The 24,951-nt window shown below is 39.1% G+C and overlaps 1 protein-coding gene across 7 annotated transcripts in view; it reads right to left on the bottom strand.

Moving 5' to 3' along the window:
* MTRR (5-methyltetrahydrofolate-homocysteine methyltransferase reductase) overlaps positions 1-24,951 on the bottom strand; it is a 32,095-nt gene that overhangs the window by 6,670 nt on the left and 474 nt on the right. For 4 of the 7 annotated variants that reach the window (XM_075142434.1, XM_075142436.1, XM_075142433.1 and 1 more), the window contains exons 2-9: positions 23,215-23,350; positions 15,711-15,864; positions 13,542-13,659; positions 12,101-12,467; positions 8,992-9,114; positions 7,204-7,357; positions 3,406-3,494; positions 1,573-1,753 (exon numbers count right to left, since the gene is read on the bottom strand). In XM_075142434.1, coding sequence (XP_074998535.1) covers positions 1,573-1,753; positions 3,406-3,494; positions 7,204-7,357; positions 8,992-9,114; positions 12,101-12,467; positions 13,542-13,659; positions 15,711-15,864; positions 23,215-23,247 — 1,219 coding nt within the window. In that variant the 5' untranslated portion in view covers positions 23,248-23,350. Of the gene's footprint in view, positions 1-1,572; positions 1,754-3,405; positions 3,495-7,203; positions 7,358-8,991; positions 9,115-12,100; positions 12,468-13,541; positions 13,660-15,710; positions 15,865-20,301; positions 20,484-21,938; positions 22,048-23,214; positions 23,351-24,951 lie in introns of all 7 variants that reach the window. The other 3 variants (XM_075142430.1, XM_075142432.1, XM_075142431.1) reach the window with 1 other exon arrangement.

Raw genomic sequence — 24,951 nt, 5'->3', positions numbered from 1 at the left:
ATCGTATAAAATGAGGCCACAACAGTTAATTCATGGGGTTCTTGGTCAATTAAAAACAACTGTAAGGTGCACAGAGAGATGCAAGCAGCTAGCGGGCAAGGTGAAGCTTGAAATTTAATTTTCCCCACCTTTCATCTAAGAGCTCAAAAGCTCTCAGAATACGAATTGCTTGATTGAAAGTTTCCTACGTATAATGTCCTAGAAGCAGATGTGCCAGTTCAATTTCAAACCACTATGAGTACCTATGCAAATTTTCGAAATCACAGCTAAAAAACCAACAGAGACAGGAGTTTACTGGGCATTTTTTCGATGAGAAACCCCCTATATATATATATCACACAAACACACATTTATATCTACGTATGTATATCCATATACAGAAAAGGTCAAACGCACAGGTGCCTTAACTTGCATGCAGACTCCTCGGCTGAGGAGAAGGGCATATTAAAAAGAGACAGACATATCGCTAAGTGAACAATGTGATGGGGAATGGTGACAATAAGTGAGCAATACCAGAAAAATTGGGCATAGCAAATGCCAGAAAACATACAGTGGAGTAACAAGGTAACATACAGTTTAACTGCTTTTTAGCTGTTTTTCCACATGTACCACCCTTCTGCAGATGTTCCAACCAGTACATGGATACCCTGACATATTTTAAAGATGCTCTGCTACATACGATAGTTGCAAGTCAGAGTTAAGAAAGGCTAGTTCAGTGAAATCACTTAAAGAAGACACTAAGCCCATTCAGCACATTACTTCCATGGGGGAACACATTTAAAAAACTTTCAAAAGTTCCTTTTATTCAGTTCAGTTGCTACAGCATGTTCCATACCACCTTTGAAAAGCTAAGCGTTTTTGCTTTCACGGTGGGAATTCATGTATTTGTATAAAGTGGCGCAGAGCTTGTATTTATTTTTTTAAATCCCCACAGTGTACTAAGAAGAAAAGATTTGGGGTAGGCATGGAGAAGATGATTGCAAGAACATAAAAAGTAATTTTTTTCTTTCATATAATGAAACTTATTAAGAAATTCTGGTTTTTAATCTGGAAAATAACTGCCCATATTTTCAGATGAATTTGAGATGGTGGAGTCTCATTCCTTCAGTGTTTTATATAAGGAACCCAGTGAGTGTGTTGGACATTACATAATTACAAATATACTGGGAAAAGCTTTCCGTTTTAACAGGTAAAAGTGCAAGAAAAGAACACATAGGCAGGGAAATCAGTAGTTGTAAAAACATGTCTTTTTTAAATTGTAAGCAGTTGATGAACTGCTTCTTAAAGACCCTAATCCTGCAAACACCTTATGTTTATTTTTTATGCACAGGAGCAATCCAATGTCAGCTGAAGCAAAAGTATATACCTAAGTGTTTACAGAATGAAGGCTAAAGACTACAAACTGGAGAAGAGCTTTGTTCCCCAACAATAGTTTTAGTTTGATCACAAAGGATACTATAGTATTTCTGAAGCAGTTAACCGAACAGTTATTCCCCTTTCTCAGGAAACTGAACATTTAGTCTCGTGCATTTTCAGAAACCAAATCTAATTAAATCTAAATCAGTCACTTACCAATTAACAGGTTCAGTGAAGGCTTGCAGCTTGGAAAAGCTTGAAGTAAATCCAGCAAGCAAACATTAGAATCTCTAATAAAGCGTGTGTAATCAGAGGCTCCTTGTCTGCTGCAAAGCTCTTGAAGCCTCCGTTTTTCTCCCGCATCACTGGTACATTCTACAAGAGCTCGCAAAAATGCCTGCGGGGAAAAAAATAAGAGTGAAGAGTAAAAAAACTTGTCCATTTGGAAAAATGGTCACAAACCTGGGAAAAACTTGGGATGCCTGGGGACAGGAAGCAGTCACCTGACAGGTTAATGGATAATACAATTTATTTCCCAATGCACACTTTCACCTTTCACAGAAAAATTTACATTTTTCTTTTTTTTTTTTTTTTCTTTGGCTGCTCCTCTAATGTGTGGGACAAGCTAGCAGGTCAGAAAATCCTAGTTAGCCTGAGCGGGAGAGAGGCAAATAAACAGGCATAACCCATTCCCTGAAAAATCCCAAATTTATGAAAGGCTTCCTTATTTATGTATTTACACTTTAGTTAAGTAAACAGCTCCATAACACAAACTAATTCAAGACAAAACACCATTTGCTAAGTTACAGAAGCCAGGAAAGGAATAATAAAAAGTCTTAGAAGAAGTATTACTGTAAATAAAGTATGGTATTTAATGAGTCATGTAAATGTCACTGTAGTGTTTTATTCCATACTTTATGCCTACATAATGGTACTGCAAGCCTTTCTTAAGGGAAAATTAAATTGAGCAAGACAAAGTAAAAATCAGATGTAAATAGTTAAAAGGTTTTTTCCAAAAGCAAGGTGGAAATAGATACAGTGCATAAAAGAAAAGTGATCCAAAACACCACGTGCAATCAGATGACATATTCTACACAAAAGAATACTTGGAAAGTAATTTGAGTGTGCTCAAACACTGAGCTTCCAGACAACAGTTTTGAGTACAAGTTACATAAAGCACATTCTACACTGAACAGGTAATAAAGCAGATAAGTTATAAAAACTAGCTTGGGCGATATTCCCCAATAAGCACTCTCTGCCTACTCTTATTGTTAAGACAAATTTTCAAAATTGTTAAATGCAGTTTTGAAAAGGCTGAAACAATTGGAAGATTCTCTTCTCTTCTGCTGCAAAATCCACTAAATTGAGTGAAAAGGTCCTTCCATAAACTGATTTCCCTCAGAGACCCAACCAACACAACTGTTTAGCTTCATCCTTCATACAAAGTTATCTTTAAAATGTGTTTTGACAATACCAGAAATACGCATGCATTTCCAGTTGCAAGCTTCCAGTTTTTTGCAGGCACAGAATGAAAGGAAAATAATATCCACACGTTGTGAGAACAAATACTATACAAGCAAAAATCTTTCTTTGAATTCTGCCAGGTTACTGAAATGCTACAGAAAGCTTTAAAATAATTTAAAAGACATTATGGTATGTTTGCATAGAGCAACATGCTATTTTCAGAGACAAAACTTGACAGATATGGCTCCCTCTGATTAGAAAGAATGATTTCTCTAAAATACCTATGGGGCCAGGTTCAGTCAGCTTCCCAGTTATCTGCCACCAAATATCTAATACTTTTCTGTTTACTTCCAGAGTAGTTATGAATCAACATACTGCAGAACGGGAATAGAGATTTCAGTATCTCAGATAAAGTACCAGAGGTGAAATTTCTCAGAATAAAGTACAAACAGCAGCATACAAACTGACAATCCTTATTCACCAAGAAACATGATAACTACACATGAAGCAAGGATAGATCTGTAAGAGCCCATACAGCATAGAATTACTAAGGATTTCTCTTTAAAAGAGCAAACACATAAACACCTTTTTGGGAATTGCTCTTATTTCCAGACACCAGGTTAGAATGAATTTCAGAGTGCTTCTTTCAGGGATGTGTTGTGGATGAGCTGCTCCTAGTTCAGTGGGAGAAAAAAAAAAAAAAAAACAAAACATGCATCTATTAACATCCAAAAATGATATCACAGAGTGCTTGTTCCTTCAAGAAATACAAGAGAGCTAAACTGCATTCAATTCTTTATGTTTGAGCCCCAGTTGGTTAGTGGAAATTATAAACTAAACAGCAAGACAGTTTTCCAATGAAGTATCAATGACAATTTTCCAATGAAAAGTCAAAACTTATCAGGAAAGCAGGAAACAAAAAGAGGGGTATAATACATGAGTGTTCAAATAAATTTCATTGCTAAACCACTCAAGGCTTTGTTGCCACTTTCCACCTTGAAGAAATTCAGAGGAATGCTTACCAGGAAAAGGAACATCCACATCTTTTCCCCTCCATCAGTAAGCACTCCTGAAAATCGGAACACGCTGAAGTTTTCTAATGATCTAACCAAAGGTGTATGCAGCCAGTGCCAAGCTGGAGCTCCGGAGGCCCAGCAGATCCAAGGGGTTTCTGTACAAGCAAATAATCCCTCCTGTACTCTCTACAAGTTCCATTTCTGGGAAGGAGGTACACTGACATTTCATCCATCCCTTCATGGAGTCAGCAAGGGTACAGCCAGGCTTATCAGCCTCATGCCTTGTCATGCTAAAGCAGCTATTCTACGTTAACCCCAAAAGCAATATAAGAGCATTTATGTGACAAAACACCTTTAATTAATAAGCTCTGCAGGTCCCAAATTGTTTCCTTATAGACCCAACTTGCATGTTGGGATTTCTCTTGACAATGTTTCTTGGCTTTGACATCTAGCTACTGATTCTTACTATGCTTTTTTCCATGCTCAAGAGCCCTTTACTACTACAGATTTTTCGCTCCAAGAATATACCTATGTACCTTGCTAAATTACCTCTTCGTATCAGCATTACCTGACTGAAGCCTTGCTACAAAGAACAAAATTTACTTTTAGAAGATAAGAGGATTGGCATAAATATAATGCAGGAAGGAAGCATGTTACAAGAAGAATTTAATCCTCTTCCTAGGATGCCGATACAAAAACCAACTACAGAAATCCAGTATTTGAACAATAGACTTTGTACCAGACTGCAATTAATTTTTGTTTTGTCCTCTCAATTGATCTCATCTACTTCATCAAAGAATTCATAGACTGAACAAAGAGAGGTTGTGACCAAAATTCAGTGGAATTCCCAGTAAATCTTGGAGATGCAGCAGAGGCATAGCCTGCTGTTCATACTTTTCTCCCAGGTTTTTCAGGTCTCTTCATTCAGTAAACCCACAACCATAATAGTTTGTAGTAACTATTACAAATTCCTCAGAAATGTGAATGCAGTTAAGAGACAACCATCTCAAAAGGAAAGAAACTCTGGAACATTGCTAGGAATTGCAAAGCTGCATTACAAAGCTGAATTCTTTGGTACAGATTGGCAACAACAAGTAATTAAGTTATAGTAACTAAATGAGTCTCTGCTCACCGGCACAGCTCCAAAGAAATGAACTTGGGTTTGATCCTAAACCATTTAACTTCATAACTGCAGTGGATGGAAGTCAGTTTACAAGCCATGATTGGAGATCAGTGGTTCAGCAGCAACTTGCTAGGTCCTGGCCAAGTACCCAAGGCAAGTGTAAAAAAAGGCAGAATTATTTGCTCCAGGTCACTCAGAATACTCAAGAGCAGAACCAAAAACTTTGATTCTCTGTGCTGCAATCCAGTGCTATGAACTTTCTTTCCATTATCATTCATTAAGATTCACAAACAGGCATGCCATTTTACATACAAGATATGGTAAAATGTTGCATAAATAATGCATAATTTCACCTTTTTTTCCCCGATTAGTGCTACATTAGGCAGCCAGAGATGCAATAACATGGATTATTTACACATAGGATGAGAGCACTGATATTGCAAGTTTCACTCAATTATTTTACCAACTTTGCCTTGGAAGGACAGTTTTTTTGGTATACAAGAACAATCAAGGGGCTAGGCTGTGTTCACTTGGCTATACAGGCTCTGTTCTACATGGAAAGTGCTCTGACACTGATGAACTCAAAGTGCCCTGTTAGAGCAGCTTTACGTCCTTCCTGCAGTATCAGTATAGCAGAAGAAAGGGAACTACTGTAGGCAGGAAGGAGAGAATATGTCTCTGTGCCTACTCAAGGAGGCCTTCACTTTGAACATGCTATTGACACTGTCTTTAACTTACAGAGAGAAATTCAAATCTTATGCAGCCAGGTAGCAGGGCTCTGATTTGCACAGAAAAACCTACTAGCCTTCAGGAAGGACAACATTTCAAGCCCACCTTCCTATGAAGATCTGATGCTTTTGGCCCTCCGTTACCTCTTCCTTTGCTATACTCTTCCCTTTTATTTGCTTCCTTTGTAAATGTGCTTGATTCTGTAAAATCTGTAAATAGTGTAAACAGTAGAAGTAGCATACCTGTGAAATTCCCCCACCCCATTCAATCTCTTGCTGCTTGCCTGTGCACGGTTGTTGGGCCCTGGACGGGGTGACACTGCCTTGAGCTTGAGGGTGCTCAGGACCAGCCTTGGTCCAAAGGGAGATTGTTACAAAACTGGGACCCTGGGACGTTGTTTTTCTTTTTTCTTTTTTTTTTTTTTGGGAGGGGGGAAGAAGCAAGTGTGTTTGGAGGGCATCTGTCCCAGAGGAACAAGGACAATGGGGGTTCCCCAAGAGGGGGGGGGTGCAGGGAGGGAGTTCAACACAGTGGGGCTGGATAACAGCCAGACCAGCCCTGCAGACGGATGTGATGGATGCACATCCCCAGTGCAGCGATCAGGCTGTAACTCATATTGGCTCTGCACCAAATCTAACCGGTGACCCCTCCCAGCAGAGGTTAGTTACTGGAGTGGGGGACAAGGATGGGGATCAGCTGGCCCTGGACATCCCATATGATATGTTACAACATGGCCTATCATGTAAACTGACCTCATTACCAAGTGAGTTACTCGCCAATTCCAAGAACAGGGGTCCATTTTACATCTCATACTTAAGGGACAACTTGTGTTGCCCTCAATGATGCAGGGAATCTCACCATGGGAACTGATTTACCCATAGACTGAAACAACAAAGAGCCCCACCCCACCCTGCAGAACTAAAGGCACAACTCAGCAGCACCGTTAAGACACCAACTGCAAGGCAAAAGAAGAGTAATTCTCACAGGTCCAGCTGGCAGTACATGGGCATACCTTGAAGCTGCAGCTACCCTTTCTGAGGTGTGGGATCATAAGACTCAGCAGAACAGATCCATGTAGACCTACAAGCCCCTTAAAAGGCACCTTGCAGCAGCAATAAGTCTTCTGCTTCAGTTGTGCGGCCCTCTTAGGATGTAAAACAGATTGATGTGAAGTGCTGTGCAAGGAGAGATTTTACTTTCAAGTGGGGGATTGTTAGGTTATGTGATTAAAGACTTATCTCCATAAACATGAAGGAGCACAGAGGAAGAATGAGATGGATGAACGCCAATGCCAGGCTCAAGTTCCCAGTCAGGAGCTAACTCACCTATAGTAAAACCAGCAGCAGCATTCTATGCGTCCTCTCTTTTTTAACACATCTCTGTGACTTCCAACATGCCTCCATGAAATGACAGCTGTGTCCCAATATTAAAGATAAAAATTTTCAAAACTATGCATACCAACTACTACCAACACAGAAAGGAGTATTTGTTCATGACCAGTGCATCACACCATACCTTTCTTCTTAGTGCCTTGCTTAACCTTTACACAAACAAAGTACTCTCCTTTTTCAGAAAGTCCCAAGATGTGAAGAAGTTCTTCCACCTCATTGACATTGTTAGGACATATTACACAGAAGGCATCTCCAGGCTGGTAGTCAAAGACTGTATCCTGTTTTAAAATATGAGATCATTTCTATTAAATTGTATCACAAACCAAGGCCAACAGCATCCCCATTCCTAACAACAATCTTCCTACTATCGCAGTCATATGTTCTTCTACTCTGTACTAGCATTCACTGTTCGGAGCACATCAGAAACTAAATACTCATGTTTTCTTTTCAGGTTTAACCTTACTAATTAGAAAAATGTTTCCTTATATGGTTTAAATATTTGGACACTCTTTAATAAGAACTGCTGAGCAGCCTAAAAAGAAGGAAAATAAATATGTATCAAGAGGATGTGTTATATAATCAGCCCGATCATTAATTACTGATGTACTTTGTTTTCTGGTTTGAGAAGAGCAGAAAAATGAAGTCCTCATAATTAATGCAACTTTGTATAGAGATACATTATCACTAAAAGAAAATTTGCTGGTTAAACTATTTAATGAACTGTGACTGAAATGACCCCAACTGTTTTTATTTTCTGGAGGAAAACAGAAAAATAGCAAGAGAAGAGCACAGTGAAAATTAAAAGGTATCTCAGATCTTAAGACCTAGATTCTACTTAGTTGGCTGAGGTTCTTGTGCACAACTGCTGAAACCCTACTCAAGCTTCTGCCTGTTATAGGAACATACAGAATTATACTTGCATCATTATGTTTCCCTTATGCATCAGGTGAGGTGACCTGCATACACAGACTGTTGAGAATGTTAGGAAAAAAAGGCAAAAAATGTTCAAATTTTCAGTGGGTGCTAGGGATGACAGGATACACGTATACATACAAATATATGCAAAAAACCATGTCATCTCCGAGGCTCAGTTGCTCAAAAATTAACAGACTCCATTTATAACTGAGATTTAAAGATGTCCCATGGATATTGACACAGATTAGGCTAATAGAGTCCAATAAAAGTTACTGCCAGAATCACAATACCCCAAAAGCAATATTCAACAAATTTGGAAAACTGCTCAAAAGCAACATATTTTCCTTTTAAAGATTTCTTGTAAAGTAATATCGAGCACTCTCTGCCTTTCATCTTCAAACCATTATACAAAATATGATTTTCCCTGAATAAACTAAACCAGTTTTTACACCTAGGGTAACAGAGGTTGACAGTTTGAGTAGTATGTTAAGAAGTCAGAGCAAATGAATGCCAGATGCAGAAACAATGCTCAAGAGCTAACGATTCTTATTACTTGATCATACCAGTCAAATTATTACTTGTGTAGATTACCTACCACACAGTTACAATTTACTATACAGTTTCTGAACATTCCCAAAGTTGTATCCTTACAAACCGAAAGATTATTCATTTTCAGTATTCTCTGCCTGCCCTTCTCCATTGCAAATTCCCTTCAAAAATGTATTTCAGTCAATACGATATCCATGGAACAACAAAGAAATTAATTTGACACTTTATTTCTCTTTTGACTTCTATGGAGTCATATCTTTCAATGAACAAATCAAGCTTTGCATTTACAAAATGGATCAGCCTAAGCTGACAACTTATTGTATAGGGAATTACTTTTTCTTTTTGAACAGTCAAATAAACAATTCCTGCCCCCCAGTTATTATACATAACACACATGCTTTTCACCCTCTATTTTAACCCGCTAAAGAAAAAGCCATCACTAACTTACTGCAATATCAAGTTCTAAGAGCAATGCAGTTTTTATCGCATCTTCTCTCGTGAGCTGAACTGCTTTTGTAACTGGCACTTCAAAGGTTGTTCCCTCCGAAATCAGTGAGGACAGACGTGGATTCTGAAAGAGAGGACATGAAAACTTACACTAAAAATGCAAATCAGCTGAATGACAGCTTACTATGACATACAGGAATTAGTATTGGTACAATTTTTTTGAAACAATCTTAGAAAACAATTCAAAACAATGAGGAAAAACATGAATCTTCTATATACATAGAGTGTTTTGCTCTACATTTTAAAAAATTAATCCAAGCAGTAACAGGCATATATTCAACTATAAAAAGTCAGTAGGCTTGAACAGTCTAATGGGCCTAAACTACTATCAAATGCAGCTAGCTGTTTCCTTTTTCAAGAGCTGCCTTGAAAATAGCCAATTAGAGAATGGCATTTATGTTAAAACCCAGAAAACTCCCGCCTAATTAAAGGATTACTAGGTGTACAGAACGGACATAAGAAGTAAGAACAGAAGCTATTTAAAAACATCATTGCAGATTTACCGATTAAGATTTTGGGATGCAGATGGGGCTATTATTATAGGCAATTTATAAGAGGAATTTTAAAAACTACAGTTAAATTTAGAGCTAATCAGCAAACTCCACACTACAAAACAGCATCATGTTCTGCCACAACATTTCTACACAGGTGAAAATGTGCCCCAAGAATTGTAAATGGGCACCAAGAATGATTCCAGACTACCTCTGTCAAAGCTGTCACTTGAAGATCAGACTACAGCCCTCATTTCTCCATCACTATTGTCAGCAAGTTTCATCTGAGATCAATACAGACAAAAATGAAAAGAGGTGGGAGAGATACCAAATGTCCATAGCAATACTCGGTCAAATGGAAAGGAATTATTCTACCAATACGAGAATACTGGTTAATCTGAAGATTTCCTATTTAAAAAAAAGGAGACAGGAGAATCACTTGAGACCAACAGTTGGAAGTTTCATTATTATCTTAAAATTTTGACATGGTGATTAATGGCTTGGACCATATCAAGTTATTGTGCATCAGCTGGACTGTGATAACTGCCTACATTCATATTGCCTTCAAGTCAAGTTCAAGGCATAATGAGATCAAGATTAAGCTAAATTGTATTATCTTACACTAGAGCAAAGGCTTAAGATGCAGACCGTTACTGCTCTGCTACTAATAAGCAGCAGCTTGTTAATTCAATCCCGAGAGTCAACAGCCCAGGACATAGATCATATAAGTAACTAGAGAGACCGTGTTACCCATCCTTCTTTAAATGGCAGGGAGTCTCTTTTTGGAGATGTCCAAACCTCAAGCTGATGCATTTCAAAACAAGCCAACTTCAGCTGTGCTTGGCAAAAAATACCCATGGTTGTTGCAATGTGAGATACTGGAAAAGGATACGAATTGTGTCATATTTGTAAAAACAAACATGACCCTACGTAGGACCTACTTGTTGACAAGGTCTAGCCAACTATGTCAAAAATAGTGCCAAAGGAAAAAAAACAAACCTGCATTTGATTCTTTCCAAGGCTCAAGACAACCATCCAAATTTATACCTCAAATCTGGACTATAATCTTTAATCTGTCACTGAATTCCAGATTAGCAGATTCAGCTTTTTCAATTTGCTGTTTGAAAGCAAAATTTACTTTTTTTCTGTTTACAGAAAAGTTAAGGCATCAATATTAGAACCTGATCAATTATTTCAGAGATCAGCCTGAATATATGCTATGACTTTAAAATAAGAAAATGGGCTCTTTTAACCACTATAGCACCACTATCAACCTGAGTATTAGTCTTTAATCGAAGACTACCTTAAATCATAAATCTTTGTTTCAGTAATTTGGATTATTTAATGCAACAACCTGAGCAAAACCAACCACAATATGAGGTTTAAAAGAAAAGCAAGATTATCCAGTGTTTAAATTCACACACTCTTACACGATTGTATTAGCTAGACTACGTGATTCTCTCAGCATTACCATTGACACTCAACAGAGTGTCAGGGCCCTGAGGATACTAATAGGCTTTCATGGTCCTGACCAGCCTCACCAGAGGACTCCACTCACCTCTGCTCATGAGCCCAGGAGCCCCATCTCAGCTCTGCCCTTGGGTCTTCAGTCCCTGCCCGAGCTACATCAGAGGAGTACTGGTTGGCAGCTCAGCCACAACCATGCCCACGGCTGGCCACAGATGCTGCTGATCCAGGCCTGGATCTGCTGAATGACTTCCCGGCTTGGCCCCAGACCTGCCACATTCCCACAAACTTGTCTGACGATCTGCACTCTTGGCTGATCCTGGCTGCCATCTCCTGGTTTGCATTGCTTGGGTATCGGGGAACGTGGCCGGCTGTGTTACCACACTCAGCTCCTGGCTCCCCATCCCTTAAAGAGCAGCCAGCCCTCACTGCACCCTCGCACAGATAACCAAAATGTCTGCCCTCTGGCAGGCAACCAGAAAAGTTTGAGTCACACTTTCCAGTTCATTTTGAACACTAAATATGCCAACTGGAGAAGACCACCAGCTCATGCTAATTCTTCTCTTTGTACAGCAGGTCTTTGTTCAACATGGCTTTGTAGTAAAAGCACACTGGCTTTCAATCTACAGTTCATCTTCTGTTTCCAATAGTAAAATTATGACCGTGTTTTTACAATGACAAGTTTCTCCATTATTAAATCTGCAGCAAGATTTTGAGCAATTTTACACCCTCTTAAGGCATTCTGCAAGTACTAAAAATTTGAACAGAAATTGTACTACACTCCTTTCTACAGGAAGATGTTTTCACCTTCCTAACATAAGCCATTGAGGATTTTAATTCTTCCATTCCTGGCACTGCAATGCCATGCCTTTATTGAACTATTATTTAGCTAAATTATACTTTTACGTCCATAACTCATATGGTGGTAACTACATTTTCACAATATAAATGGACCTTTCCCTTACAATTAAAAAACCTCCTGCGTTCAGGGACGTTATCTCCTTTATATAAGCATCCACTTGCTCTTTTGAGCCACATGTAGGGGTATACACTCATGCTGGAGGCTTTCATCATTCAAAGGGAAGTCCTTACCTCACCATGGGCGTCCTGAAACTGCACCTCTATGTATTCTGGTGGCAAGGCAGGAATATTAAGAGCAGACTGAGAGACAGGAGGGACAGAATGAACAAGTGAAGGTTCGGTGTCTCTAGTTGAAGCCACGAGATGGATGTCAACCAGTTTCTGTGTCAGAACATCAGAACTCCTCACTCTTTCATCTTCTAGCTTCAAGTTCTGTACTTCTGAGCTTGAGTTTAGTTCATGTCCAATGTGCGGGGCTGCATTGAGAGAGCTAGAAACAGCATCACTGCTCATGCCTTCTTTTTCTTTCTGCAATAGTAATGCTTCCTCGAGGGCAAGCCAAAGTCCATCAATCCAAGGATCAACCACTAGTTCCAAACTGGGGAGGGAGGGAAAAAAAGGAGAAAGGAATGGTTGACTTATTGTTACTTACTGGATTGTTAATTTACAAATAATCAAAATACCACAAAAGCTAAAAACACTATTCATTTTTCCATTTTTAATATATATCTGCAGCTGTTACTAGGATGACTTTTTTGTTAAAAAAAAATTTTCATTTATTTATTATCACTATATAAATTTACGGAGTCTAAAGTGTGTAACAGCCTTGCTCTTCTTCCAGTTTCTCATTTTTATTTTCTTACGCTGAACTTTTTGACAGGAAATTGAAGGGATGGTAGCAAAATATGCAACTTTTTGCTGTGCAACAGCAACATCAATAGCTTATACTAATGTTCCATTTTTATTATTTTAGAACACAAGATATAAGTTTTATGGTTATGGCAAAGTTTGTGTTCAGTTGTCTCATATCATCATGCACAGAACCGATATAATTTGCAGTTCAAAACAAATTAGCCAAGACTGCAGCCTACCGGCCAGAAAGAGCAACAGAACAGGAAGGGAGTTGTTTTCTTACATAATTCCTCTATGGTAATCAAAAAAACCTTCTTACATAATTCCTCTACAGTTTACAAAAAAAAAAAAAAAAAAAAAAGGATGTTTTATGGAAGAGAGAAAAAAATTTAAAAAAAAATTGTAGGGTTTGCCTAAAGCAGCTATACTGCAAGATGTGAGCTTAGATAAAAGTCTGATGTGTATGTAGAAAGAGATCCCGTTACCCACTACCACACATACTGGGAACTGGATTTATTTTTATTTGCTTCTGTAAACACACTACATTTTAAACCCCTCCACTTATTCCGAATTACTTATCTTCTAAAACTGCTAAATACTCTCAATTTTTCCAAGCATTACAGATGTTTGCTCACACTTTAAAAATGGAGTTTTATTTAATGGCAATTGAGATTGAAAAGGCGTACTGTGTTCAGACAGGATGCATTCCTATGAGATGCTGAATATTCAACTGATTTCAAAGAGTTCAGAATGTTTAGCCAAATTCACATGTAATTATTGCATTTTGAAGAAATAAAATCCAAATTCATTCAGCTCTTACCCTACAGAATCATCTGCTAATCCTGTGTTGTAGAAGTGCTGGGCACCAAGTTCTTGAAGTCGTCGGTCTACTGTCTTGCCACCATTACAAAAGAATGTGTACTCTGAATCTCCCAGACCTAGCAAATTCAAGGAAAGAGAAATCATGTCAATCAGCCAGTCACCCAGGCTACACAGACAAAGATCTACAAAGACAACAGAGGATTTTCTTGCAGGCAAACCAAAGAATCTGACATAGCAAAGTGCGTATTACAAGGACACTTTTATGACCTTCAAAAAAAAATTGTGTTTTTCCCAAAGTAGAGCTGAAAAAGTGGTTCCTCCTTCACAAATGTAAGACACAGAATTTCTCTGAAAACACTTTGCTTTCAATATTTCACATTTCAGAAGAATGATGTTTTAGTTTGAGGCTTTTAAAAAATACAAAAACACTCTTACAGGAAAAATGTAGGAACTGAAGTAATTAGGAAAAGAGCGAAACTGTATGTGAATTACCAAAAGAAATTATCTCACCTTCAGGTTAAAATTATTAATATATGTCAACAACATAAGTGAGAGAGTATTAAAAGTAATTCAAAAATATTGGAACCTTGGAAAAAAAAACACACGCAGGAGTGATTTTAAACAATATGCAGTAAGAAATATAGGAAAATGTGTAAAAGGGAATCTTGTCCAACATCCTCCTCCCCAGGAATCAGAGATTTCTTTGTAGATCTCATTTTCACTGCACTGGGTTTTCTGCCCTTTAACAGTCGTGAAGATGTTCTGTTAGAAGAAGATGCTCTTTGTTATCAATTACACAGTCAGTGGATTAAGGAGGTATGTTCATGGAGGACCTGAGATTTTAAGAGATCAATTAAACCACTGACCCACACTAAAAGTGATCAACCACACATACCTCCTCCTTAACAGATGCTTATCTAACAATCCCAAAGACCACGGGTTAGGTAGTCTTCACAAATTCTGTAAGTAATCCACACCATTGTTTCACTACCCTAACTATCACAATTTTTCACAGCCTGAGCCTTTCTTGTGTGCAATTTCAAACCACTAGATCCTTATCATCCCCACCTAACAATGAACTATTCCCTTCTCCTTTATAACAGCCTTATTTTTCTTTTTCTTTTTTTTTTTAAAAAGACTTCTGCTCCCTCTCAAGTACAGTACTTAGAGGGAACACTTCATCGGACAAGCTGAAATGGATACCATGAATGTATTTTAAGAGTGATAACATGTTTTGTGATTCTAGTCTAAAAAGTTATAACTTAGATACTGTAATAGTATCTGTTACGACGAAAATCAGTATTAATACAATGCTTATCTTCATATATGCATATGCATATATGCATTCAGTCAGCTATGAAAAACTAACCATTTCACAAACTGTAATGTATAACTAGGCAATAGCATAACATCTTCTCAAAACACTACATGATTAGGATGCATATATTTCAGACTTCCACATTATATATCCACTAGAAATGTCCTTCTAGTGGGTACTTTCCTCACTAGAAATTTAGACGTTTCCTCACTCCTACCTATCAACTTAAACTTGTCAGGCAAAAATAACTGAGGTTTAAATAGAAGTTTCTGGAGTTTGTTTAAACACAACCTGAAAACTCAACAAACTCACCTTACCATCAGCTCAAGACATATCGAATGCATTTTACCAAATCTGTATTTTGCATATCAATCTTTAACCTTTACATTTCTTCTACTGATGAGTATGACATTCAAAATTAAAAAAATTATTGCAAACTTAAAGAGATGGGATGATCTTAAAACCTTATTTTTAAGAACACTTTATACTGTCTTTCCCTCTGTATAGAAAAGTGCCCAATTACTTGCAAAGTCAAGTAAACTCATCCAGTTCATAGAGACTTGACACAAAATTAAAACTTCAACAATTATAGACAGCTTATATCATATTTTGTTTATGCAAAGAAAATTAAACTATAAAAAAATTAAATTGGTAGATTACATTCAGATAATTTCTGTGACACTTTTCCTTTATTGCTCATAGAGGACATTACAAAAGCTGTTCACGTTATAAAAATAAATGTTTTATAAGCACTTAAAAACCCCCCAAATAACTTATTCACAAATAAAAAATATAAAAATTACTCACTGACAGACAAGTGCTGCAATAATATAGAAAATACTAAATCACCTAGCAATCCATACTGAAGATGTGCGAAATGATCAGGTGGCAAGGTCGTGTCTTGAATTTTCTTTACTAACTTGCGGGCAGTGTCTGGTGGGTCTCCAGTACCAGTAGTGGAAATAACAATAACTACAGGATCCTTTTCTGTTTCCAGGTTATACTACAAGTAATAGAACAAGTGAGTTACAAGGTGCCATTTGATACCTATCTGTGGCCTTAGTTATTATCTTCCACCCTTCCTTTTCCCAAAGGTACACAGAAAAATGTTTAATCTCATCTTACCTCCATTAAACCACAGAAAGTCTTTCAAGTATTTACAATTAATTTTGAGGATGCAACTTATAATCTTGGTTGGAGTTTTCAAAACCAGACTGGGCAAAGCCCTGAGGAACCTGCTCTGACCTCAGCTGACCCTGCTGCGAGATGACCTCATGAAGTCCCTTCCAACCTGAATTATCCTATGATCCCATACACAAATGCCGAGGGGCAGCATTTTGAGCAGGCTAGTACACACACGAAGAATACTTCACAACTGCACCCAGACAGCTGAAATACACAACTCCTACAGTATTTGCTTTGCCAAGTGGAAAAAGTATGTTTGTATATACAATCACAATGACGCAGTTAGCCATAATCCCGATAATTTCACACAGATAGCTGGGGTGTGGCCATACAAACTGTGGGGATCATCCCTAAGTTCCATTAGGGATCATTCGATTCTGTCTGATAACTTCCATATAACATCTGTCTTTGCCACAAAAAAGACCCCGTGCTTTGGGGGACCCTAAGGTAGCTCTGAACAGAGATAATCAGTCACCATGCTCTGCAGCCTGATTAATTTTGGCCCCTCCACCCTGCCCCCAGTTAATTTCTCTCCCCTTTGCTAATACTGATCTTTCATTCCCCACGGTTTTATGGGGGCTACTCCCATTGTATCAGGTCGACAAGAACTGCCTATATTTGGGACGGTGTGTCAGTTCCATAAATTCTGGTCTCATGCAACCATTTATTATTTCTCAAGTAAAAAGCATTCTGTTTCTTTGGTTATTCCAGATTTCCACTGACAGCGGGCTGCAGCACTGTGCTAGCATGCTGTCTGTCAGGCCACCTGCACAGCGCGCTCTTTCACAGCACCTCTACGGGCTACGGGTTTTGAATCACGCGGACAGCTAGCGACCTATCTGCAACACAGCTCCACAGAATCACAGACACCTTGCTTGGGAGTGACCTCCGGAGGTCACCTACTCCCACCCCATGCTCCAACTAGTTGGGACTAACTGCCAACGCTGCATTAGGTCAGCAAAAACTCTGGCTGAATTTTGAAAAAGAATTCTAAGGGTAGAGATTCCACTTTTCTGGGCAGCCTCTTCCATCCAGAAGAACTTCTCCACTAGTGTCAACTCTGAGTTCATCAGGCTGCATTCAGTGTATTTTGCCTCCTGTTGTAGAGTCTTCTGCTGCCAAGAAGAGTTTGGCTCAAGTAGCCTGCTATTAGGTCACTCCTTAGCCTCCTTTTTGCCATAATAAGCAACTCAAGCTCCTTTTACTGCTCCCTGTAGGTTTCAGCTTAAACTCTCTCCCAGTGTTCCAAGTTTAATAAAATAGTAGGGTTATGAGAAAATATAAATAAAGATTGCAAGAGATGCTATGTTTCATTTCAAGCAGTTTCAGGACTACAATTCAAAACTTCAGAGTTTCAAGAGTTATGTTCTAAACACTTCACTCAATAAATCACTCAAACCTTATCCCCTCCTCAAGCCATGTGAAAAGTTACCCCTTACACCTACAATCCAAAAAGGTTAGGAATAGAAAGAAACAGAGTATCAAGGGGTTTTGCTGTTGTCATTTTTTCCAAAACCTTCCTGCAAAACCTAAAAGCAGTTGCATGGAGCAGCAAATTACCATCTGGAACAGTGTCCTGCTTCTGACAGTGGCCAATAGCACATGCCTAGAGAAGCATAAGAGAAGAGAGTAAGCATGCAAGGATATTCCCCAAGTACTTTGCCAGACTTCAGTGAGTTGTGGTCCAGGGATGTTCCAAACAGAGGTTTTGTCTTTTACAAGTTCAGGCGAATTCCAAGTACCCACAAATTCCCGAGACTTCCAAAACTGAACTATAAGTTGTGCAAAAAAAGGCCTTAAGGGTCCTGTTGCAGTCACACAGACTTTCAAAACTTCCACAGCTGATTTGATAAGTACAAATACAACAGATTCTGCAGTGCATTGTCACAGGTGACTACTGCATTTACAAACAAAGCAAATTTTTCAAGTAAAAAAAGCAAGGGTCTATTGGTATCACATAAAAATTTATACTAAATTGTGTTGCATTAAAAAAAAAGTGGTATATTAGAACAGAGATACGATTAGTTCACTAAATTCTTGCTTGCACCTCTGCACATTCTCCTCTTCAAACTTAAAGACCTTTCGGAAGCCAGACGTTTGGCAACAGAGTCCTGCGTTAATTTGTGTCAATTACTGGGAGGTATGATATACCACTAGACCGACAAGAACCTTACACAATTACAGTTTTTTATTCTATCTTCCACTTCTTCCTATATCCTTAGTGTTACATCTTTGTCCCATTCTTTCTCTTTCCTTCAAAAGTACTCCTCAGCTGAGGACAGCAATGCTACACAACAGCAGTGAGCAGCCTGCTCGAGGTGTGAATGATTGCTGAAGGAAGAGGATGGGATCAGACACCCAGATATGTCTTATCCAGAACAATAAGTATCTTGGCAAACGTGCTTATTCAGATAACTCATCTGTGCTAGTGCTAACTAGTAACTAGTAACTAGTGCTGACTACATGCATTGTGACTCAAGATGATCTCCATTTAGCCTCTTATTTTACTGCCCTTACCTCACTTCCACTTCATTTCAGTCTTTCATGAAGCACAAAAAGCAATCACTGTAACCAACCAAAGATTTATGACCTTTTGTCACCTATGAGAGTGTAGGTGAGAGACACTGCTTGGAAACAGCCAGTGTTTCCAAGACTTCAGCAGTATTTGACCATTCATTTTTGTATGGCAACAGGATCACATTATGACTATTGACTCTGTAGCCACCTATTCCATCCATAGACCTTCACAGCAATCCCTTTAAGTGATGACAAGGTCTGAAAAATACCCAACAGCCGCATAAAGACGGGCCTTCTAACTGACAAATATGGACAAAACAGAAACCTCTTACTTGCTCGCCTAAAGCATGCACACACAGCTCTCTGAACTGTGCATGTTGTGGAATAAACTCTCAGATCTAACATGCCCAAAGAACTTCACGAGAGGCCCTACCAAATTCAAGCAAGCTCTTGCTCTAGTATGTTATGCCACCCTGCCTTCCCCTCCCCACTTACCCTTAAGCTTGTAGAAGTTATCTTCATTTACAGTAAAGGGTAAGGAAAAGCTTAAGGGATGAAACCTACAAAGCTGCAGAAATTACTTTTTTCCTCAGTGCCCAATTCTCAGATTCTCAATTCAGTACATCCTTCTACCTCATCAATAACTCGCAGCTCTGAGTTGTCTTGCCAAATTTGACAAAATAGATTTATTCAAGTGGCAGGCCAGTAACAGGGCTAGAAATATTCTGTCTACTGCCTTCCTGAAACTAATCTCCAAACCTGTCAAATGCAGAACAAATGAAATGGAAGAATATAAGCAGAATCTTCACATTCCCTGCTGGCTGCATAAAAGTCTCTTTGTAACACTTTGCTACATACTCAGTGAACATTCATTCAAAAGTAGATGTCCAGCTACCCAACATGTAGTGTATCCCCAAGAAAGCAACTTGCTAAAAGGGAACTAAATTATTTTTATAAACTTCTTACATTTTCAAGTGCATGAAAAAAACTCTTTCAGGTGTTATTTTCTGCTCATCTCATATGAAATACCAGGCTATCAAGTTTTGTTTGGTTGGTTTTTTAAATGTTTTTGTTTGAGGGAATACAGTTAAAAGTACTTTGTGAAGGAAATCACAGTCCATATTGCTTTTAGTTACAGACAGACACTAACAGTTTTCAGATCCTTACCCTTGGATAACAGCAAATAAAAAAAAGCCAATTCTTTGCTCCAGACAAGCTTTTTATTTCTTTCTAGAATATAACTTGAGTGTATCCAGTGTGAACTGGAGTGAGCGCATATGCTAAGTAACTCAAGAAGACCCCACAAAAGCTCAGGGTCATGCTGGAGCCCACCGCTAACAGAACACAGGACCTCAATGCAACACAAAAAGACAACACAAAAAAAATTCTAACAACAGGAGAGCTGACCGGTAAATACAGAATTCATTCACCACTGCATACATAAATAGTTTTCAAGAAGTCACTGCACTGTTGTTAGAAGAGAGATCAAAGATATATTCACCTACTGTTCTAATGAGAAAAATCACAAGAAAAATGTACCTTTGGCAGAAGGCTATTAAGCGTCTGTGAGTATTGGTCCAAATTACTGATTCATAAGAAACAAAAATTTAAAACTAGCTGGTATATTTTAGGTGGGTACATGTGCTCAGCCTTCACGATTAACAGCCACCACTCAAGCACATGAATTAAAATGCAGCTCCTAAATACCTATTTTTCAAAACAGCATGGAGTATCTCACCTTGTCCATTTCACTTATACAGTGCATATCAGCTTCAAGTCCATGGGCACCTGCTTGCTGCCATATTTCCTCAGCTATGGCTTTTGCCTGCCCCTTTTGTGTTGCATAGAGGAGCAAAAACCTCCTTTTTAAATCACAGCACATTTCCCAAAACAGAGCAAATTTTTTTTTTTTTAAAGACACTGCAGGGAAAAAAAGAAAAAAAAAAGTGAATTTACGGCATGCAGAACAGCAAGATTTTGCTTTGCTTATTAGATTAAAAAGAGATACTTTAAAGGATAGCAGTATTGGTGTTTAACTTGGAAATGAAGCATCCTCTCTGAAGAGGAGCCATTTCTTACAACCAAGCTTTGTAGACCAGGTTGCGAAGGACTCGTGGTATTGGTCGTATGTGCTGTACTGCCTTGATGTTGCACTAATATTGCAATATCCCCAGTATCAAGAATCTAGTCTGTAAACAATACAATAGAGAAACCAGTTTCATGAAAATACATACTATTTTTATTACCTGAGTTATATTTTCCACTTTAAGTCAGTGACGGCTTTGGTCACTTTTCTGAGATGTATTACAAGGCAAAACAACAAGGCAAAACAACAAAGACCGGTTGAAGTCAAACTATAACGTCTGAGGGAAAAAAAATTACAATTCTCAGTTTCTTCTTTTCTGAAATCAATATTTGTTGCCTGAATGCCTTTACGCTTTACTGTCCACCATGTCTATATTTTAGAACACATTGTTTTTCATTTCATATTTCAAAAAGGAACTTCTTACACAAGTGCAACTACAGAATTGACTATTTGGGGTTTTTTTCTCCTAAAATAAGAAACCATCTTAAGAAATCTGCTGTAGTGTAAAATGCCACTCCCTCACAAAGTCTTGCAAGCAGTAGAATGAATGAGATGCATATCCTTATCCATTTACCTGTCCCATGGAAGTTTGAATGCGAGAAGTTTTTTTTCATGATTTTGACACAGACAGATTTTGACACATCCTTACAACAGATGTAAGGACAACTTTAAGAAGCAGTGAGTAAGAGAGACAAGCAGAATGTCTCGTGCATATATTACAAATAAATCTTCTGCCAATATTTTGTGGCTGCTAGGGAGCTGCAGTAGAACTCAAATACCTAGAATTACAACTAAGTAATTGTCAGTTCTCAACTTGAGATTTTTTTCCCGTGCTTGGGCCCAGTTTGCTGTACTTCATCTACTGCTCCCACACAGATTCAGCTACAGAAAGCATTCAGTGTCCTAGCCACACACACTGATTTATGGAAACCTGTGGCTAAGTAATTTGAGGCATATCTTTTTCCTGTTTCTCTCAAGGGAAAACAAACATAGCACAACTACATAAGAATACTGCACTCTATTGATATGGCGTGGTATTTCTCCCCACAGTATTGTGGAAGGTTTCTCCTATTAGAATTTTTTTTTAAAGCATACCTGTAAATCAAAAGTGGTAAAACTAAGTGATAGCTTCTTAAGAGTACAGTGCCTGTACCATACATGAATTCCATGAAAACTGTAATTACTAGAAAATTTTAAGGCTTTCATTGTATTTTGTTCTACCACATTTTCCATTATAGTTTTCATTTTAAATTGATTACATTATATTACCTAAAAATATTAGTAATTACCTTAACAGTCACTTTAAATAAATTCATTTAAATAACTGGCTTCACGTGCATGGACACAGAAGATGCATATGCCAAAACAATCCACAAAATGATTTTTCACCCTCCTTTTCTAAAAGAAATACAAAGAAATTTAATGACACACAAATTACGATGATTCATATGAAATAGTTTAAACACAGTTTAAATACCCTCAGATCCCCATAGTAATAGAGATTCATCCTAGTCACGTGCTATGTTTTCATCCTAATTGTTCTCTTGTCAGCAGATGGCAACACCTGACTGGAGAAAAACAATAAAGATGAAGCGGCGTTTCATTACTACATTCTCTCTCATACCTCAGAAAGGCAGAAAGACAATCAGTTTTCCACTGGGACCACACCATAGCACAGAAGCCTTCTATACACAAAACACTGAAGGGTAAGCTGCCAACTTTATAGCCAGGAGATTACCAACAGACTTCAAACAAAAGAGTCAGCTTGGAAAGAGGTATAAGAGAAGCATGAAAATTTGCAGAGTAGGGGGAGAGGAGAGGGCAACAGAAAGAACAGCAGTCACGATGTGGTTTGACATGGCCAGATGTTGCCCTAACAGCATTGTGACCCCTGCCTAGGCCAGGCAGAGCAGCCTCCCCAGAAGACACTGTGAGCTGCTTCCACTCCAGCAAGCACAGTAACAATAAAGGGTGCAAAAAGTAGCTACCCACATCTTGGGTGCATGAATGTGAACCTGCGGGAAGCCTTCTCACTGGGGAGTGGGCTAGTAGATTGCACAGAGACACAAAAGTTAGAGCAACCACATCTCCTGCAGAAGGCGGGAAACAAGAGAACCCACATGGCCAGAAGAGGGGATCGTGCTTGAGATGCATACCTCCTGAGAGAGGGGACTGTGCATGTACATAACAATGTGAACGTGTGCTTGTGGGAAGAGAGGAGGCCACAATTAGACAATTCCTTGGAATTAGATATAGAAGGCTGCTTAAATATTTGTGGGCATTTATTAACATTTTGTAAGTTATCCTAGTATCGTATCTGTTGTGTTGTTGCTATTGAATATATAGCTCAATTAACTGATTAAACAGCAGTTAAATTAACTGCCTGACAGTTAATTATGTCATTAATAGATCAATAAACTCTTTTGATCCTGATTCGATCTAAACTACACAAGTTGAGGAGTCTCTCCCTGTGACAGCATCTTCTCTGTCATCAATCAGAAGAGCTTCATGCACGAGCTGATCAAGTGATGCCTGCTAAAAGAAAGGAAAATTAGTCTTGCCTACCTGCAGATGAACACAATCATAAACCAGGAACATGCGTGCACTCAGACGAACATACTGCCCACATTGCTCTTGCTTTGCTGCACTATATACTCTTCAAAGACGATAGGCCACTTCTACTTATGTGATATGAGTTCAACTGAAATAAAGAGGGGAAAAAATGGTAATTCTTGACTATCGACCTTTCTGGAGAATCCCTCTAACTTTAATAGTATTACCACACCAGCAGCCTTTAACATGTTGATGTGTTGGTAGTCACAAGTCAAAAAACAAAACAATGTTTAAGCTGGGAAAACAACGCAGGATTTGCTGGCTCAAACCAGGGCTTAACATGAAACTAAGGATCAAATTCCAAATTATAGCTCGCCTGATCCAGTACTCAGAAAAGTCAGAAAACTAACAGTCCACAAAAGATTAACAGGGAGTCCATCAGCTCCATAAGTCAATACACTGTAGGAGCAAACAAGCCATCTATGAATGCCAGCCACACCGTTTCACTGAATCAGACGTGCTGGCCCTAGCAATTACGTAGCTGTACTGTAAGGCCAGACTACCTAGTTCATGTACCTGGTCTGTCAAAAATGTCAAACTGCATGGCCACGGACAGGATAAAAACACAAGAAACTTCTGCAGTAGTTTTACATGATTCTGTGGGGCTTTAAACCGGGTTGTGGGACCGTGCCTTCAGAGCCATTAAGCCATTCCCATGTTATTAAGCCATTCCCATGTCGACACACCTGAGGGACGGGATGTCATCCAGAGGGACCTGGACAAGCTCGAGAAGTGGGCCCGTGTGAACCTCATGAGGTTCAACAAGGCCAAGTACAAGGTCCGGCACCTGGGTCGGGGCAACCCTCAGTATCAATACAGGCTGGGGGAAGAAGGGATTGAGAGCAGTCCTGCCGAGAAGGACTTGGGGATACTGGTGGATGAAAAGCTGGGCATGAGCCGACACTGTGCGCTCGCAGCCCAGAAAGCCAACCGTATCCTGGGCTGCATCAAAAGCAGCGTGGCCAGCAGGTCGGGGGAGGTGATCCTGCCCCTCTACTCTGCTCTGGTGAGACCCCACCTGGAGTGCTGCGTCCAGCTCTGGGGCCTTCAGCACAGGAAAGACATGGACCTGTTGGAGCGGGTCCAGGGGAGGGCCACAAAAATGATCAGCGGGATGGAACGCCTCTGCTATGAAGAAAGGTTGAGAGTTGGGGTTGTTCATCCTGGAGAAGAGAAGGCTCTGGGGAGACCTTATTGCGGCCTTTCAGTACTTAAAGGGCACTTATAAGAAAAATGGGGTCAAACTTTTTAGCAGGGCCTGTTGCAATAGGACAAGGGGGAATGGTTTTAAACTAAAAGAGGGTAGTTTTAGACTAGAGATAAGGAAGAAATTTTTTACAATGCGGGTGGTGAAACACTGGCACAGGTTGCCCAGAGAGGTGGTAGATGCCCCATCCTGGAAACATTCAAGGTCAGGTTGGACGGGGCTCTGAGCAACCTGATCTAGTGGAAGATGTCCCTGCCCACGGCAGGGGGGTTGGATTAGATGACCTTTAAAGGTCCCTTCCAACCAAAACTATTCTATTCTATGATTTTTTCAACAGTTAATGACTTGCTTAGAATCACTTTCACTCTACGACCACGGCAAACATAAAGACCATAAAAACTTCAATGAGACCCGCATGTGAAACCCTCCACGGCCCAGGGCTGACCTCCCGTCCAGAAAAATTTGGTTGGACCAACCGACCG

The sequence above is a fragment of the Calonectris borealis genome, chromosome 2 (assembly GCF_964195595.1).
Source record: "Calonectris borealis chromosome 2, bCalBor7.hap1.2, whole genome shotgun sequence".
In the NCBI taxonomy this organism is placed as follows: domain Eukaryota; kingdom Metazoa; phylum Chordata; class Aves; order Procellariiformes; family Procellariidae; genus Calonectris; species Calonectris borealis.
Note: the sequence above shows the minus strand (reverse complement) of the source record. Positions and strands in the feature narration are given on the sequence as shown.